Source organism: Anguilla anguilla, chromosome 14 (genome assembly GCF_013347855.1).
Source record: "Anguilla anguilla isolate fAngAng1 chromosome 14, fAngAng1.pri, whole genome shotgun sequence".
Lineage (NCBI taxonomy): Eukaryota > Metazoa > Chordata > Actinopteri > Anguilliformes > Anguillidae > Anguilla > Anguilla anguilla.
The window spans coordinates 24,618,755-24,634,448 of record NC_049214.1 but is presented as its reverse complement, the minus strand read 5'-3'; the positions used below and the strand labels follow the sequence as shown (position 1 = coordinate 24,634,448).

The 15,694-nt window shown below is 43.0% G+C and overlaps 1 protein-coding gene across 1 annotated transcript in view; it reads left to right on the top strand.

The window, feature by feature from the left end:
- Positions 1-4,766: 4,766 nt before the first annotated feature.
- Positions 4,767-15,694, top strand: part of pisd (phosphatidylserine decarboxylase) — a 30,151-nt gene continuing 19,223 nt past the window's right edge. Inside the window, exons 1-3 of the mRNA XM_035390950.1 lie at positions 4,767-4,855; positions 6,532-6,599; positions 8,544-8,710. Of these exons, the coding sequence (XP_035246841.1) occupies positions 4,791-4,855; positions 6,532-6,599; positions 8,544-8,710 (300 nt within the window). The 5' untranslated portion in view covers positions 4,767-4,790. The remainder of the gene's footprint in view (positions 4,856-6,531; positions 6,600-8,543; positions 8,711-15,694) is intronic.

Here is a 15,694-nt window from a genome sequence, read left to right as displayed (position 1 = left end):
CGACTTGCTTCCAAGCGACGCCTTTCCCCCCAACCCCTCCACCCGCCAAACAAAAAATTTACAGCCTTTCTGGAACATTCTAATTCTCCCCCAGGGCTGTAGGGCTCAAAGTGGCCCGTGGGCTGTAGTGAATTATTCTGTGTGGAATGTCTTTAGGACTGGTGCAGGGTATTTTAGAAAGAGCGGACAGAAGAGTATATTTTGCAGTATTTGGAGAAGATATTTCCTGCGTTATTTTTTTTCCTGCTTGTTCCTTTTCTGCTGCTGCCTTTTCCCAGGAAGGTTCCCCACGTTCCGTGCGAGAACCCACCTAAGCGTCCACCCCAACCTGGACTTTTTAAAATGAAGACCTCTTTAAAATGCCAAGCTTCGTCGATGAAGAGCTGAATCCCCAAACCCAAAAGATTCCCCCCTCTGGACCTTGTGATGCAGCCCGACTACTCCAGTGGCAATGCACATGCAGTGTCTGTGCTTGTGTATGAGCTTTGGGAATGTGGGCTTCTTTCCTGTGGATTGGGGATTTTTTTGCATTGTGGTGCTTTGTGGTGCACCCTGACCCCCCCCCTACCCCCCCCCCCCCCCCCTCGCTTTTGAACATGTGGAATAATATGCAACGTGTTTAATTTGTGAGTGTTTGATGTGCGTTTCTCAGATGGCGGTCCTATAGCAGTTCCCTCAGTCTGCCAGCAGGGGTCACTCATTCACCGTCCTCAGCTCAGTTTGTAAACTGAGGTCAGGTCTGGACCTTCCTGTCTTCGACTGCCTTTGGTTTCATGTGGGGTAAAGCACATCTGGCTTCGACACTAAGGGCGGTGGCTGTAGTGCTTTCACTGTACCTCACTATATCTGTACAGAGTTGAATCGGTTTCTCTGATTCAGAATATGCAGCACTGGGTTTGGTGTAGATGCCAGTAGTGACACAGTCAGGCCATGGTTGCAGGTTTAATTCCCAGTTGGGTCCCTGCCATTGTAGCCTTTGCCGGGCACGCACACTGCTTCTGTAAAAACCCAGCTTTACAAGTGGACATTATGTCTGATCAGAGCTATATCGTGTGCCCTAGATAAGGGTCTCTTGCTTCTCAATTGAAACTAGTATAACTCCCTGTGTACTTGACTTGACTCCGTCCACATGAGGCTTAAGGCGGAAGTGCTGAATATGTGGCTGAATTTGGATATCTAAGCTGTTGACCACCTTTAAGGGGGAGGGGCTTGAGAAAGATTATTATGGGATGATTGATGAGTGACCTGCTTACGGGGCAGGCGCTGCTGGCTGCATGTCTCTGTCTATGATGCATCTCCTATACCATACTGCTGCTACCCCCCAACCCTTTATATGTTATATTACTAAATTATGTGACTGAATATTGTGTTGAGCTTTTGCGATGTTAGTTGTTTTGTTTTGTTTTTATATACATATATATAGAGGTTTACAGCATCTGCATATGAAACGTCACCCCCCACTCAGTCTCAGTATTGTATTGATCCATCTCTCTTTAGTGGGCGTGTGCACAATCTTGGCTATGTGATAAATAACAAGGCGTGCCTGTAACTGCTGCTGACCTTTTAGGGTCAGTAGGGCGTGGCGGGCCGGAGATTAACATGACGTCGGTCTGAACAGGTGAGCCGCTGGTGCTGCAAATCCGTCTCTTCCCCGAGTTCATTTTACACGTAACCCCAGGATTCGTTTAAGGTTGGCCACCATGCTCTAGTAACCAACAACAACAACAACAACAAAAAGGCACCCTCTGGGTGTACGCTTTAAAGATAAGTGAAATGGGGAATTCCACAGCCTGTCTGCTATGCAGACTGCATTCAGCGCAGATGGGGCTCAGGTCAGTGGTGTGAAACCTCAGGGCTTGGCAGCCCGGCCTGGACCCCGGGCACTGTTCCCTTTTGCTGCGCTAACCTTAGCTGCCATTTTGTTTTGGCTACAGTCGATTTGAACAGCGCTGTCGTGGATCGCGATCTTTAAGATGCTGTACCCATCCAGCTATATGCCAGCTGGTTGATGCCACACCCTCACCACCACCCCCACTCCCACTCCCACTCCCCAAAGAGCCCCCCCTCCCCCCCCGGCCCAATATGTGGTTTTAACCAGAAGCAGATGAGATTGAATGCTGGAGAAAGCGATGATGTTACAAGGTGTGTGATGTGAATTTTACTTCTTTTGTTTGTATTTTCTTTAGTTTCTTTTTTTTAAAGTGTGTTGAGTAGAACCTGTTTGATCTTGTATGTTACAGCGGGTACTCTGTAGACGTGTGTATAGACGTGACACGCTTGGGCTGCCCCACCCTCCCCATGGTTTTGTGAGGACATTTGTTTGTTTTGCTTTGACTGATTTTTTTCCTTCATTTTGTCCTCTGTTTGTGTTACAAATGTTGGGCACTTTTTTCAGGTTTTGTTCCTTTTTAAGAATCGACACACAGACCAACACTAAAGATTAGTATTGTTAATCATTGTGATTTTAATTTTAATATATATTTTATGAATAAAATAGTGTTGACATTTGCTTAAAAAAAGGCTCTTTTTTTGGTCAAACTTTTATGCATTTTTCTCATTGAATGTGCATCTCATTGCTTGGACTAAAAGACCCCTCCTCTCAAAAACATGTTTTCTTATTGGTTGACGCCTTTTGGAAGCATGGCTTTCGATATACAGATAGATTTTTGTGTGGAACTTGTCACCAGGGCACAGTCTTCGTTTGTAGATGGTAAGCTTTTCTGTACTTCCCTGAATTCTTGGAGTTGGAAACGTGCAAGCAAAATTTGTGACATCACAAATATGTCAAACCTATCATGGTCCACTCTACAAAGAATATGCAAATTATAGGAGTGATGTCATAAACTGGAACCTTTGTGCACACAAAAAGCTGACTAGTTAGTGACAATGTAACAGTTGGTGTGTTGGAACAGGGCAGAAAGTGCAGTTTTAGGATGCAATTCCACTTGTTACCAAAGGAGCTCATTTTAAAACAAATTGGAATTTGTTTATAAAAAATTGCGTGGCTGTACCTTACAGCATAGAGGGAATCTGGGTTTGTAGTGGACATTTTGCAGATGACTGCTTCCAGATCCTCATGCAGAAGTCAATGAGTTTCACAAAGAAATTAATTTTCAATCCGGATGCCGTGCCTACAGTATACTACATGACCAGAAGTATGTGGACATCTTCTAATGAGTGGGTTAGGCTACTTCAGCCACACCTATTGCTAACCGGCGCATAAAATAAAGCATACTGCCTTGCAATATCCGTAGACACACATTTGCAGTAGAATGGGTTGTACTGAAGAGCTCAGTGACACTCTAGGATGCCACTGTCCCAACAACTGTAAGTGCTGTTATTGTGAAGTGGAAATGTTTAGGAGCACCAAAGATCAGCCGCAAAGCGGTAGGCCACGCAAGCTCACAGAGCAGGACTGCTGAGTGCTGAAGTGCGTAGCGTATAAAAATCGTTTGTCCTTGGTTGCAGCACTCACTACCAAGCACCAGACTGCGTCTGGAGCAATATCAGCACAAGAACTGTTCACCAGGAGCTTCATGAAATGGGTTTCCTTCACCATGCACAATTCCAAGCATTGTCTGGAGTAGTGTAAAGCACACTGCCATTAGACTCTGGAGCAATGGAAACGTGTTCTCTGGAGTGATAAATCACTCTTCACTATCAGACCGTCTGGACGATTTGGGGTTTGCTGAATGCCTAGAGAACGCTACCTCCCCAAGTGCGGTGTCAACTGTAAAGTTTGGTGGTGGAGGAATAATTGTCTGGGGCTGTTTTTTATGGTTTGGGCTAGGTCTCTTAGTTCCAGTGAAGGGAAATCTTAATGCTACCGAATACAACGGAATTTGTTACATTACATTACAGGCATTTAGCAGACGCTTTCATCCAGAGCAATTTACACATCGAGAACTGTGTGGTTCCAACTTTGCGACAACAATTTGGGTAAGGTCCTTTCTTGTTACAGCATGACAATGCCCTCGTGCACAAAGCAAGGTCCATAAAAAAATGGTTTTCTGAGTTGTGGAAGAACTTAACTGGCCTGCACAGAGCCCTGACCTCAACCCCATGGAACACATTTGGGATGAATTGGAATGCCGACTGCGAGCCAGGCCAAAACACCCATCATCAGTGCCGACCTCACTAATATATCATATACAATGTAAATATATATGATATAAATACGTTGCTGAATTGAACCTGTGATCCTGAGGTACAGATCTTTAGCCTCACATGCTGACTCTTGATATCAGTTTAAAATATCAAATTTCTGAGTCGTGTTTTAATAACACTGCCTTTGGTGAGTGTGAAGTATTTGGCACAATACCACACTATTAGCTTATAGGACTATTTTTACTCAGATGATACCTTGTGTGTAGATTCATGAAACTACACATGTAAGGAGAAACCACATAGCTCCTAAGTGCCATTGTCTAGTCTTTCAAAAATATGCCACCGTGGTTCCTTTTTTGTCGCCCGAGTTTAATCAACACTACTTCCAAGCAGGGTTATTGGCGAGCGGCCAGTGCTGAAGATTTTAAACGTCTAAAAGGAATCGCATTTGGAATGAACCGCAAACTATCCGTGCTATTGTTACAGCTCGTAACCAAGGTGTGGTGGGTCCACTTACAAGTTCTTGCCGTCTATTCCAAATGGAGCGACTCTAACTTTGGTACAGTAGAGGGCGGTAATGGGTCCACGTTGGTAAGCAGCTTTGACCCAGTCAGCTACGGAACTCCTCCCGCAACACTGAATTCTGATTGGTTGTCGCACACGAGTCTTGTAAGATTTGCAAGATGGCAGCGTCCTTGCTGAAGGTGTGCTGTGGTCAGCTGCCAGTAACAACGGGCAGAATTGGCAGGTAATTCGGACCCCTCGGTAAACGAATTTTGTGTAGAAGACAGCTAACAAACGCACAACCTAGCCAGGCAGCCATATTAATTGTACGATGGGCAGAGTATAGCGTAAGAGAGTAATCAAGACAGCTAACGTCACAAGGAAATGTAGTTCCTTTGGTGCACTGCATTGCTTGCTATAGACCTTCGATACAACTGGATCTCAATCGAAGACGCACAATTGTCCCTTTTCATAAAAGATGGTCACTCTAGTTTATTAACTCAAACACGTTAGCCAGGTATTCGGAATTTCAGTGATTACCCGTAGGTTGATTACTGCCGTGCGTTCTGTTGTAGTTTATCTCCCTTGCTATCGAACCTGCTAGATGCAACTGCCAGGTCGATATGCTGAGACATTATTAACGACACCAAAGATAAAAATACGTCACATACTTTGAGAAGAGCCTATGCTGACTGTGTACTTAATGGCAAATAGCAAATCTAAGATTGCAGCAAGCTAGATATCGTTATTTATTTACAATATGTCGTTGCAGTCACGTCAGATGGTCATTCACTGTCTCAAAGTTGGGAAATTCATTTGCTTAGTTTCCATGCCAGTAAAACAACAAATCCAGTTAAAAACAGAATCATAACCAAATATCAGCTGTGCATCACATCAAACACAACCTCACCACAACTGTAATAATTTTTTTAAATGTTTTATTTTTTCGTTTGAATAAAATTATCGTAGATGCCTCAACAAGTACGAACGGAAGTGTTTAAAACACTAGTACATTACATTACATATATTTGACAGATGCTTTAATCCAAAGCGATGTAGAATAAGTGCATATCGAAGGTCATTGAAACAAGGACAAAACAAGGGTCTGATACGGTACAATACTCATTATGTAACAGTTATCCATAGCCATGAACACATTATGTCCAGTTCACACAGTAAACATAGACTAGGTCAGGAAGTTATGGAAAGTCAAATTAGGAGTCTACAACATCAAGATCGGTAAATTTAAAAGATTTGTCGATCCATTAAAATACTTTAAGACGTTACATAATATCGGCTAGAATTAACCAGTTTTGAATCCCAGATAGAACACTGCTGTGTTATCCTAGACCAAGGTAGCAAGCCCAGCTAGCAAATAAAAAAGTATGAAACAATAGCTACTAGCTACAGATAAATACATTTTGTGATCTTAATTGGAATTTTGTTAAAATGTCAAGTATTTATTTAAAAAAATAATAATATATGTATAGGCTATTCTCAAATACAGAAGTTAATTGTTTCTTGAATTATAAAATTACATGTATTCACTTAGACTCCCTAAGGAGAATGGGCCAAGACAGATCAGGCAGTATAACGATACTGAACTTGCCTCCTTACATTCACCTTTGACCTGTTCACCATTTCAGTATGTTGTTCTCCTTCGGAGGTAGCATACTAAGGGAAATGGAATCTACTTCTTTTAAATTATACTTAACATTTACATTATGTTATGCATATTCATATTTTTTCATTTTCACTAATAGGTGTGGGCAAGTGAATGATGGGAAGGGATTGTTAAATAAGACAAAGGTACTCATACCATCAAAAAATAAATACAGGGAGGCTCTGAGAGACTGGATTATGAAGAAGGAAGGGAAGTGTTTATGTGTTTAGACTGATGTGTTGCCCCCCTGTCCTTAGCTGTATCCTGCTCGGGGGCCGGAGAGTCCGATGGGGCCAGCAGGGGCCCACGCGAGGCCTCTCCAGTGGTGAGTGTTTCCTGTCTCCCCCCCCCCCCCCCGATCCCACCCACACCCATCCCCCCACCCCCAGTCATTCCTGTTCTGGACAGTGAGACTGACACTGATGCTCCACAAATGTTTCCCTGAAAACCCTTCTGTGAAGTTGGCCAGGACATTAGGTTGTTTGAGGCTATGAAGGATATGTATTTTAAAAAAAGAACAGGCTACTGAGTTCACCTAGGCTGATCAGGTGATGTCACCAGGTCACACAAACTGGCTGACTTCAACCGCCCCTGTGTTCCAGGGTTTACGGTCGCTCCAGCCACTGGTCCAGTAGAAAAGTATTTTTCTTCTGTAACCAGCAGGGGGCAGGGCAAGCTTTCTCAGTGCACCTTCCGAACGGCACAGCAGGCAATGTCTGTGATGACTGCGCATTTGCTATAATGTAATTTATTAACGTCAGAATTCTTTAAGGAAGACAACACAGATACATGTTAAATTATATTCATAAGGAAGTACGGAAAGAGGAGCATAGCTTTAAGGTTTGTACGGGATATTTACTAATGCTAATCAGTTGCATGTGTCTCCAATATTTGTGATTGTTTCCTGTGTGGCCCACTGCCATGTCCTTGTGTATAAACAAAGACTGGCATGCAGAACGGGGGGGTGGGGGGCGGTGTGGATGAGCAGGTATTGCTGGATCAGTTCTCAGGCAGAGCTCTATTGATGTCCGCTTGTAATTAAATTGAAAATAAATCCAGTTGTTTTACTGAAAAATATTTTTTTAAGCTACAGTGTGGTGCATAGTTTTCGACAGGAGAGGAAGGTTGATTGTGCGAGTTACAGTATAGCACAGTTTAGTAATGTAGTTTAATGGTGTGATTTACAGTACTGCGAGGTTTAATAATGTTGCTTAATGGCGTGATTTAGAGAACAGAACAGTTCAATACGGTAGTTTAATGGTGTGATTTAGTGTACAGCACAGTTTAATAATGTAGCTTAATGGCGTGATTTAGGGAACAGAACAGTTTAATATGGTAGTTTAATGGTGTGATTTTGTGTACAGCACAGTTTAATAATGTAGCTTAATGGCGTGATTTAGGGAACAGAACAGTTTAATATGGTAGTTTAATGGTGTGATTTTGTGTACAGCACAGTTTAATAATGTAGCTTAAAGGCGTGATTTAGGGAACAGAACAGTTCAATACGGTAGTTTAATGGTGTGATTTTGAGAACAGCACTTTAATACGGTAGCTTAATGATGTGATTTAGAGTACGGCACAGTTTCATGTGGTAGTTTAATTTAGCAGTTTAATGGTGTGATTTAGAGTACAGCAGTGTAATATGGTAATTTAATGGTGTGATTTAGGACACAGCACAGTTGAATAATGTAATTTAATGGTGTAATTTAGAGTACAGCACAGTTGAATAATGTAGTTTAATGGTGTGATTTACAGTCAGCACAGTTGAATAATGTAGTTTAATGGTGTGATTTTGAGTACAGCAGCTGAATAATGTAGTTTAATGGTGTAATTTAGAGTAAAGCACAGTTGAATAATGTAGTTTAATGGTGTGATTTACAGTCAGCACAGTTGAATAATGTAGTTTAATGGTGTGATTTAGAGTACAGCACAGTTGAATAATGTAGTTTAATGGTGTGATTTAGAGTACAGCACAGTCGAATAGTGTAGTTTAATGGTGTGATTTACAGTCAGCACAGTTGAGTAATGTAGTTTAATGGTGTGATTTAGAGTACAGCACAGTTGAATAATGTAGTTTAATGGTGTGGTTTACAGTCAGCACAGTTGAATAATGTAGTTTAATGGTGTGATTTTGAGTACAGCAGCTGAATAATGTAGTTTAATGGTGTAATTTAGAGTAAAGCACAGCTGAGTAATGTAGTTTAATGGTGTGATTTAGCGTACAGCACAGTTGAATAATGTAGTTTAATGGTGTGTCTGTTTGGTGTAGGACGGAGGCCTCTGAACGGGGCTTTACTGGCCCGCGTTCGTCCGCTCCCCATTCTGCTGGCTACAGGCGGGGGCTACGTGGGCTACGACCAGTACGGGCGGTACCGCGACCGGAGGCTGGAGAGCCTGGGCATCGAAGTGCCCCCACGCATCGCCAGCAATACCCAGGTAGGGACAGAGCCTGCTGAACAGGGCCCTTGGTCCAGGGGCCCGTAGAATCTGTCAGTGGGGTGAAGTTCGGTTCTCTTGAAAACACAGTCCTAAAGACTTTCAAAACCCTGGATGCTGAGATTGTGTGCTGGGTTGTGTGAGATGTCAAGGCTCAAGGTCTGTTTGTGCTTGTTATACACCGCTGTTTGTGTTCATGCAGGTTGTGTGTGTATGTGTATGTGTGTGTCAGAGTCTTGTTATTTCAGGGTAAGTTGCAGACCAGTGACAAATTGAAGGAAAAACTTGAAAAAATGAGTGGTGAAACATAACGAATGCAGATGCTTCCATACAGGTGTACTGCATGATACAATTAAGCAACTAGTATCTTATCATGCTCTGTGGCATGTGTAAAAATGCTGAGCAGGCCCAGTTGACCTCGTTTTGGGTCAAGATGGCAAGAGGAAAAGATCAAAGTGACTTTGAAAGTGGGTTCATTATTGGGGTACAGATGGCAGGAGCTTCAGTCACAAAGACTGCTCAATTGGCTAGTGTTGCAATAGGAACAGTGACTAAAGTGACATCTGCATTTAGATCTATGGAAAAACATCAGTAAATGTGGTCGGAAATTGTGGTCGAAATCGCACTTTTGATGGCCGTGATGCTCGTTCATTAGTGCAATATGTAAGGAATAACAGAAAAGCAACTCTTCCTCAGGTAACTGAGAATGTCAATGCAGGGCGTAATCAGACTGTGTCTGCAAGAACAGTCCATCGACAACTACATAGAGAGGGATATTGTAGTAGAGTTGCAGTGCATAAACCCCTCATTACAAAGACAAATGCACATTTTTGAGTTCAGTGGTGCAAAAACCATAGGCACAGGTCTACAGAGATGTGGAAAAAAAGTCACAAGGTCAGATGAGTCATCCTTTACCATATTCTCGACATGTGGGCGAGAGCATGTGTGACGTACATCAAGAGAATGGTGTAGGGCTGAATGACTGATCCCTAGAGTGAGGGGGTCCGGTGGCTCTGTTATGTAGTGGGGTGGCATTTTCCTGGCAAGGTTTGTGTCCGCGTGTCCCCTTTGCACAAACAAATAGAGTGATCACCTTTATCCTATGATGAAACATTTTTGTCCTGTGGGAGTGGTCTCCTCCAGGATGACAGTGCCCTCATCCACAGGGCACGAGAGGTCAGGTGAATGAAGAGCCTGAAAATGATGTGAATCGCATACTATGGCCTTCGCAGTCACCGGATCTCAACCCAATCGATCACCTATGGGAGATTTTTGACCAACGTATTAGAGAGGCCACCACCACCATCATCAAAACACCAAATGAGGGAATATCTTTTGGAAGAATGGTGTTCCATCCCTCCAGTAGAGTTCTAGAGACTTGTAGAATCTACACCAAGGCACATTGAAGCTCTTCTGGTGGCTTGTGGTGGCCCAACACCTCACTACGACACTTTATGTTGGTTTCTCCTTTAATTTGTCACACGTCTGTGAGTCATCTGTAACATGCGGGGCGTGTGCTGCAAGCCAAGCGCTAGGCCGTTAGCGCTGATTCTGAAGCGATCATCAGTCAGTGTGTCACGACTGTCGCTCGTGGCGTGAATGGGAGTTAATTTACTGCTGTTACTCTCCTTCGGGAGCCGCTGTAAAATGATGCCGTCTGTTTTGCCGTCTCGCATTGCAATCATGTGACATTTATAGTAATACGAAATTGGAGATTGAAAGGTTGATTCACTGCCTGAATCGATTATTTGTACGCTGATGGAAGGTTGCAGTGTAATGTGTGGGATCGGCCCAGTGTTACAGGGGGGCCGTACAATGCCTATAATGGGTCACAGCACGTTTGCATTCAGCTCACATTCCTCTGAAGTGGGACTGGAATAAATGCCCAGAGGGCATCTATAGGACAGGAAGGTGCATCCAAATGCTAGAGAGCTGATGAGTATGCCTCAGGGTGTGTTTAAGTGGCACCAGTATGCCTCAGTGTGGGAGCGTGTTTGACTGCAGCAATATGCCTCAGTGTGAGATGGTGTTTATGGGTAGCACCAATATGCCTCAGCGTGGCACAGTGTTTGAGTAGCACCAATATGTCTCAGTGTGGGGGTGTGTCTGAGCAGCACCAATACGCCTCAGCGTGGGAGTGTGTCTGAGCACCAACACTGCAACGTGTATGGCAGGGGCCACAGCGGTGATCTAATTGCCTGACCTTGGAATCCAGCAAAAACATTTGGTCAGGAGGTTTTGTGTGCAGAGCATCAGGCGATGGTGTGTGCTTTACTGAACTGGGACACGCTGGATCTCCTGTGTTTATCTGCTTTACGACGCGATAAAACCTTCTTGGCACAGACAGGAAAACTCCCGAACACATCGGCTAATCAGATAGCCCCAAATACTCACCCCACACCGAGTTCAAAGGATTTGAGACAGCGTGGGTGAAAAGGTGCTTTATAAAATCAAAGTTCAGTGCCAGCTTCTGCTTTCAGTGTGTTATCCAAACACTGAATACCGGTCGGGGATTTTCCCCCAAAGTGCCCTAACTGCTTTCAACATGAGAAGGGGATGAAGCAACTGACTTTGATGGGGAAATCGCTCGGTTTAAACAAGTAAATAAAGTCACAATTTGAAAACAAAAAAAATTGCATGGTGTTCTGGCTCCCCCAGTGGTAGAATGGGCTTCCCACTACGATCAGCACAACAGAAACCCTTAAAAGAGGACATTAGTACCTCTATTCTGGACTTTCCCATTTATTGCCTCTTTCTGGGGCAAAATAACAATTGCAATAGAGCATATTTTGAATGTAAGTATTTCAGTGGACTCGTGGTTCTTTCTCTTTGGTATGAGGGGGGACATAATTAGCCTGCCTCTAAAACTGGTAAACCTGGGGGGGAAAAAAACTACTGTGCCTCGTAAATGCATTTTATTAAGCCGAATTAAAGACTCCCCGCTCACATTAAATCTCTGGTATAGAGAAATTTTTTAAAATTCTCCTATTTGAAAGAATAAGCGCTCAGCTGAGGGAGGATAATTACTCTTTTCTGGCAACTTGGACTCTCCTGGCAACTATGCATATTGTTCCTTCCTCTTGAGCTTGGTAGTGTACTAACTAGCGGAGACTATGATGAGATAGATGTCATATGGAAATATAGCTGAATAAAACATCTGTCCTGCATAAAGTATTGGTTTATTGTTTATTTACTTATGTACTCTTGTTTAATATAATTCACCCCTCCCCCCATGAATCTGTTTATTGGTGTTGTTTTGTTATGTGTTTTGTGTTAATATTGTACGAGGTTTTCCCTTGTGTTGTATGAGCATTGCAGTGCAGTTTTGTGCTGTATGCTGTGTATGTATGTTTCTAATATAAAATAAACAAATTAAATTAAATTTTAAAAAAAGAACAGCAGATACCCTGCCCATTTTCTGAGACCCACTTCTACCGCACCATGGCTCCTCAGAACCCCTTTGGCTGCCCTCTTTTGGGATTCCCTTTTGGGATGGTGTGATAGGTACTGCTGTGTATAGATAGGTTGAATTGTATAGTTACATTTACTATAGCTTACAATAATAATTTTTTTTGGTTAGCTTTTTATTTATTGGTTATGATAAATAACCTTCTGTGCCTTCTTGATGGTATCACCCTGCTGTATTCCAGAGACTAATACTGATGTTCCTCTCTGGGTAAGAGCATCTGTGGGAGATTGTTATGTAACAGTATATAACAGCAATATTGACACAGAGCTTCTCACAGACATACGGATCAGATGGGGCCCCTTATGTGAAAGTCTCTCAACCCCAGAAAAAGGGAAGCTGTGTCAGAGCTCAAGGCCAAACTTGCTGAGTACTGTAGGTCTTTGTTCCAGCAGATACATCAAATATGCAAGTATGTAATGCCAATGATTATCAGTGTTATCCCATGCCTTTTCAGTGCTATGAAAAAGTGTTTGCCCCCTTCCTGATTTCCTCTATTATTGCATATTTGTCACACTGAATGGGTTTCAGATCTTCAGACAAAATGCACTATAAGACAAAAGGAAGCTGAGTAAATTCAAAAGACATTTTTTGTAATTATTTCATTGTTTTAATGAAAAAAGTTAAGAAACACCCATATCACCTCAATCAACCAATTAACCAAATTGAACTGATAGATTCAACTGAGTGAATGCGGCCAGGCTTGATTGTAGCCCGTCCTGCTCAATCTGAACCTCACTCATACTGTACCTTACCCTCAGAGGGAAGTGTTCATCACAAAGCTTCTACAAGCTCACTATGCCACGATGTGAAAATTCGTAAAAATATATCAGTCTGGAAAGGTTGTAAGTGTAACCCTTCCTAAGGCTCTGGAACTCCACAGAACCACGGTGAGAGCCATTATCTCCAAATGAACAGTGGTGAATCTTATCAGGAGTGGCTAGCCTGCCAAAACTTCTCCAAGGGCACAGCAACAGCTCATCCAAGAAGTCACAAAAGATCCCAGAAGAACATCCAAAGAACTGCAGGCCTCTCTAGCCTCAGCTATGGTCAGTGTTAATGGCACCTTCACACGAAGAAAGAGACTGGGCAAAAATGGGATTCATGGGAGTAGCAAGTCAGAAACGACTGCTAACAACGAGAAACATCGGTGCTTGTCTCACATTTGCAAAAAAGCACCTGCATGATCCCCAAAACTGTTCGGATAATGTTCTAAGGACTGGAGTCAAAAGTGGAACTTTTTGGATGACATGGGGCCCATTATATCTGGTGTAAAGCAAATACAACATTTCACAGTAGGACCTGTGAAACATGGTGGTGGTAGTGTGATGGCGTGTGATATTTGCTGCCTTGGATCCTGGATGACTTGTCATTCATTATTGAAAGAACCATGAATTCTGCTCTGTACCAGAAAATTCTTAAGAAGAATGTCCAGTCATCTGTACGTGAGCTGAAGCTGAAGTGTAATTTTGTTACACAGCAAGACAATTATCCAAAACACAAAAGCAAGTCCTCATCTGAATGGCTGAAAAAATCTAAGTTAAAGTTTTGGAGTGGGCTTGTTAAAGTCCTGAATTGAACACAATCGAGATGCTGTGACATGACCCGAAATGGGCAGTTCATGCTTGAAAACTGCCCAGTTTCTTTGAATTAAAGCAGTTCTGCAAAGAAGAGTGGGCTAAAATTCCTGCACAGCGACTGTGAAAGACTGATATCAAATTACAGAGAGCGTTGCAGTTGCGGTTATTGCTGGTAAAGGTTGTGCAACCAGTTAAGTTTAAGGGGGCTATTATTTTTTCACATGGGTGATATAAATGAAGTAATTTTTTAAATGTGTTCTGTGTTTACTCAGGTTGTGTTTATTCAATATTACATTTTCTCTAAAGATCTGGAACCATTCAGTGAGACAAATATACAATTATGGAGGAAATCAGGAAGGGGCCGAGTAGTTTGATCCCGGCACTGTCGCTGCATAGAGTAATCTGGCTTATGCTCGGATGGAGGGTCAGAGTGGCGCAGTTTTGGGAAGTGCAGCGTGTACCTGCCACCCTGACCTGCGTCTAGCACAGCGCTCCGGCTCCTGGCCCCTGCATGCCACGCAGACACTTTAGCCCTGAGAGTCGCTCACATTCATTCACATTCACTCTCATTCACTCTCCAGCAGGCAAACAGGTCAGTGTCAGTGCTGCCAACCACACTGCCCCTGTACTATACACACACCCATTCACACACACAAATATACACACTCTCTCACTCACTCACTCACACACACAGACACACACACTCATAAGCTCACTCACGCACACAAATATACACACTCTCACTCACTCACTCACTCACTCACACACACTCACAGACACACTCAATCACAAGTTCACTCACGCACGCACACATGCACGCATACACACTCGCTAGCTTACTCGTGCACACATACTTACTCTCTCTCTCATACTCTCGCAAGGTCAGGAATGGGCTAGTGTGATCGGGAATAGTCAGACCGTCGGGCTCATCACTTCTAAGTGCTTTAGCTAGACCTGCCACTGTGTTCTGTGTATTTTGCATTTCCAACAGGTAGTCACAGGCTGGCTTATCAGATTGGCAGCTGGTGTGTGGCAGAACTGTTAGCGTAAACGTAAATGAAGCTAACGAGCTCCCGTTATGTCATTTAAGGGGACGTGCGATTCCTCCTGGACAACGACGGTAGCGCTGGCCTTGGCGCTCGTGTTACCCCTTGTGTGCCGTTTTTAGGAACGGGCGAGACTCGACTGGCCCGTGGGCTCTCTCTTGCTCTCTGCTCCGGTTGGAGGTCTCCTGCTGGTTTGGACACAGCAGGGAGATTTATGTGCCAAACTTCTTACTTAATCACTTGTGGAGAAACTTGTTGATTTTGTTCCATATTAGAGTGTTGATGTGAGAGCTGCCAATTCTATGAAGTGCCGCACATTGTGGGTGATAATAGTTATGTGGCCGCATTTAATGACTGTATATTGCATCATCATAGAAGAAATAAAATCAACATGGCGAAGTAAAACTGGAAAAGAAAGAAGCACACAGGAAACCTCTCTATACTATACTATTATGTAACTGAAAACAGTGTTTCTGTGTGTAATGTTACTGTTCCTTTAAATTATATCATTTCCCCACCAGGAAATAAACTCCTATTTCCTGAGTAGCATATTAGAGGTAAGAACATGCACAGGTACAAACAGGCACACAAACAAATACACACACTGCACACGCGTGAGCATGCATATATATATATACGTATATGCTAAAGTCAAGGCATCACAAGGGTCTATTGTGTGTTTGTGCATACATATACATACACACATACCCAAATGCAAATAAATTGCAATCCCAGTTGTCAGTGCATTTCAGAAAGCTGAATAATATTCGGTGTTCGATTTTACAGTCTTTAATGAAATGAAGACAACCATCCCATTTGATTGGGTGTTTGTGGTTTCCTCGTTAATCTGTGTGACATTCTCTCGTAGGCGACTATACCTTTCTGCTAAAGA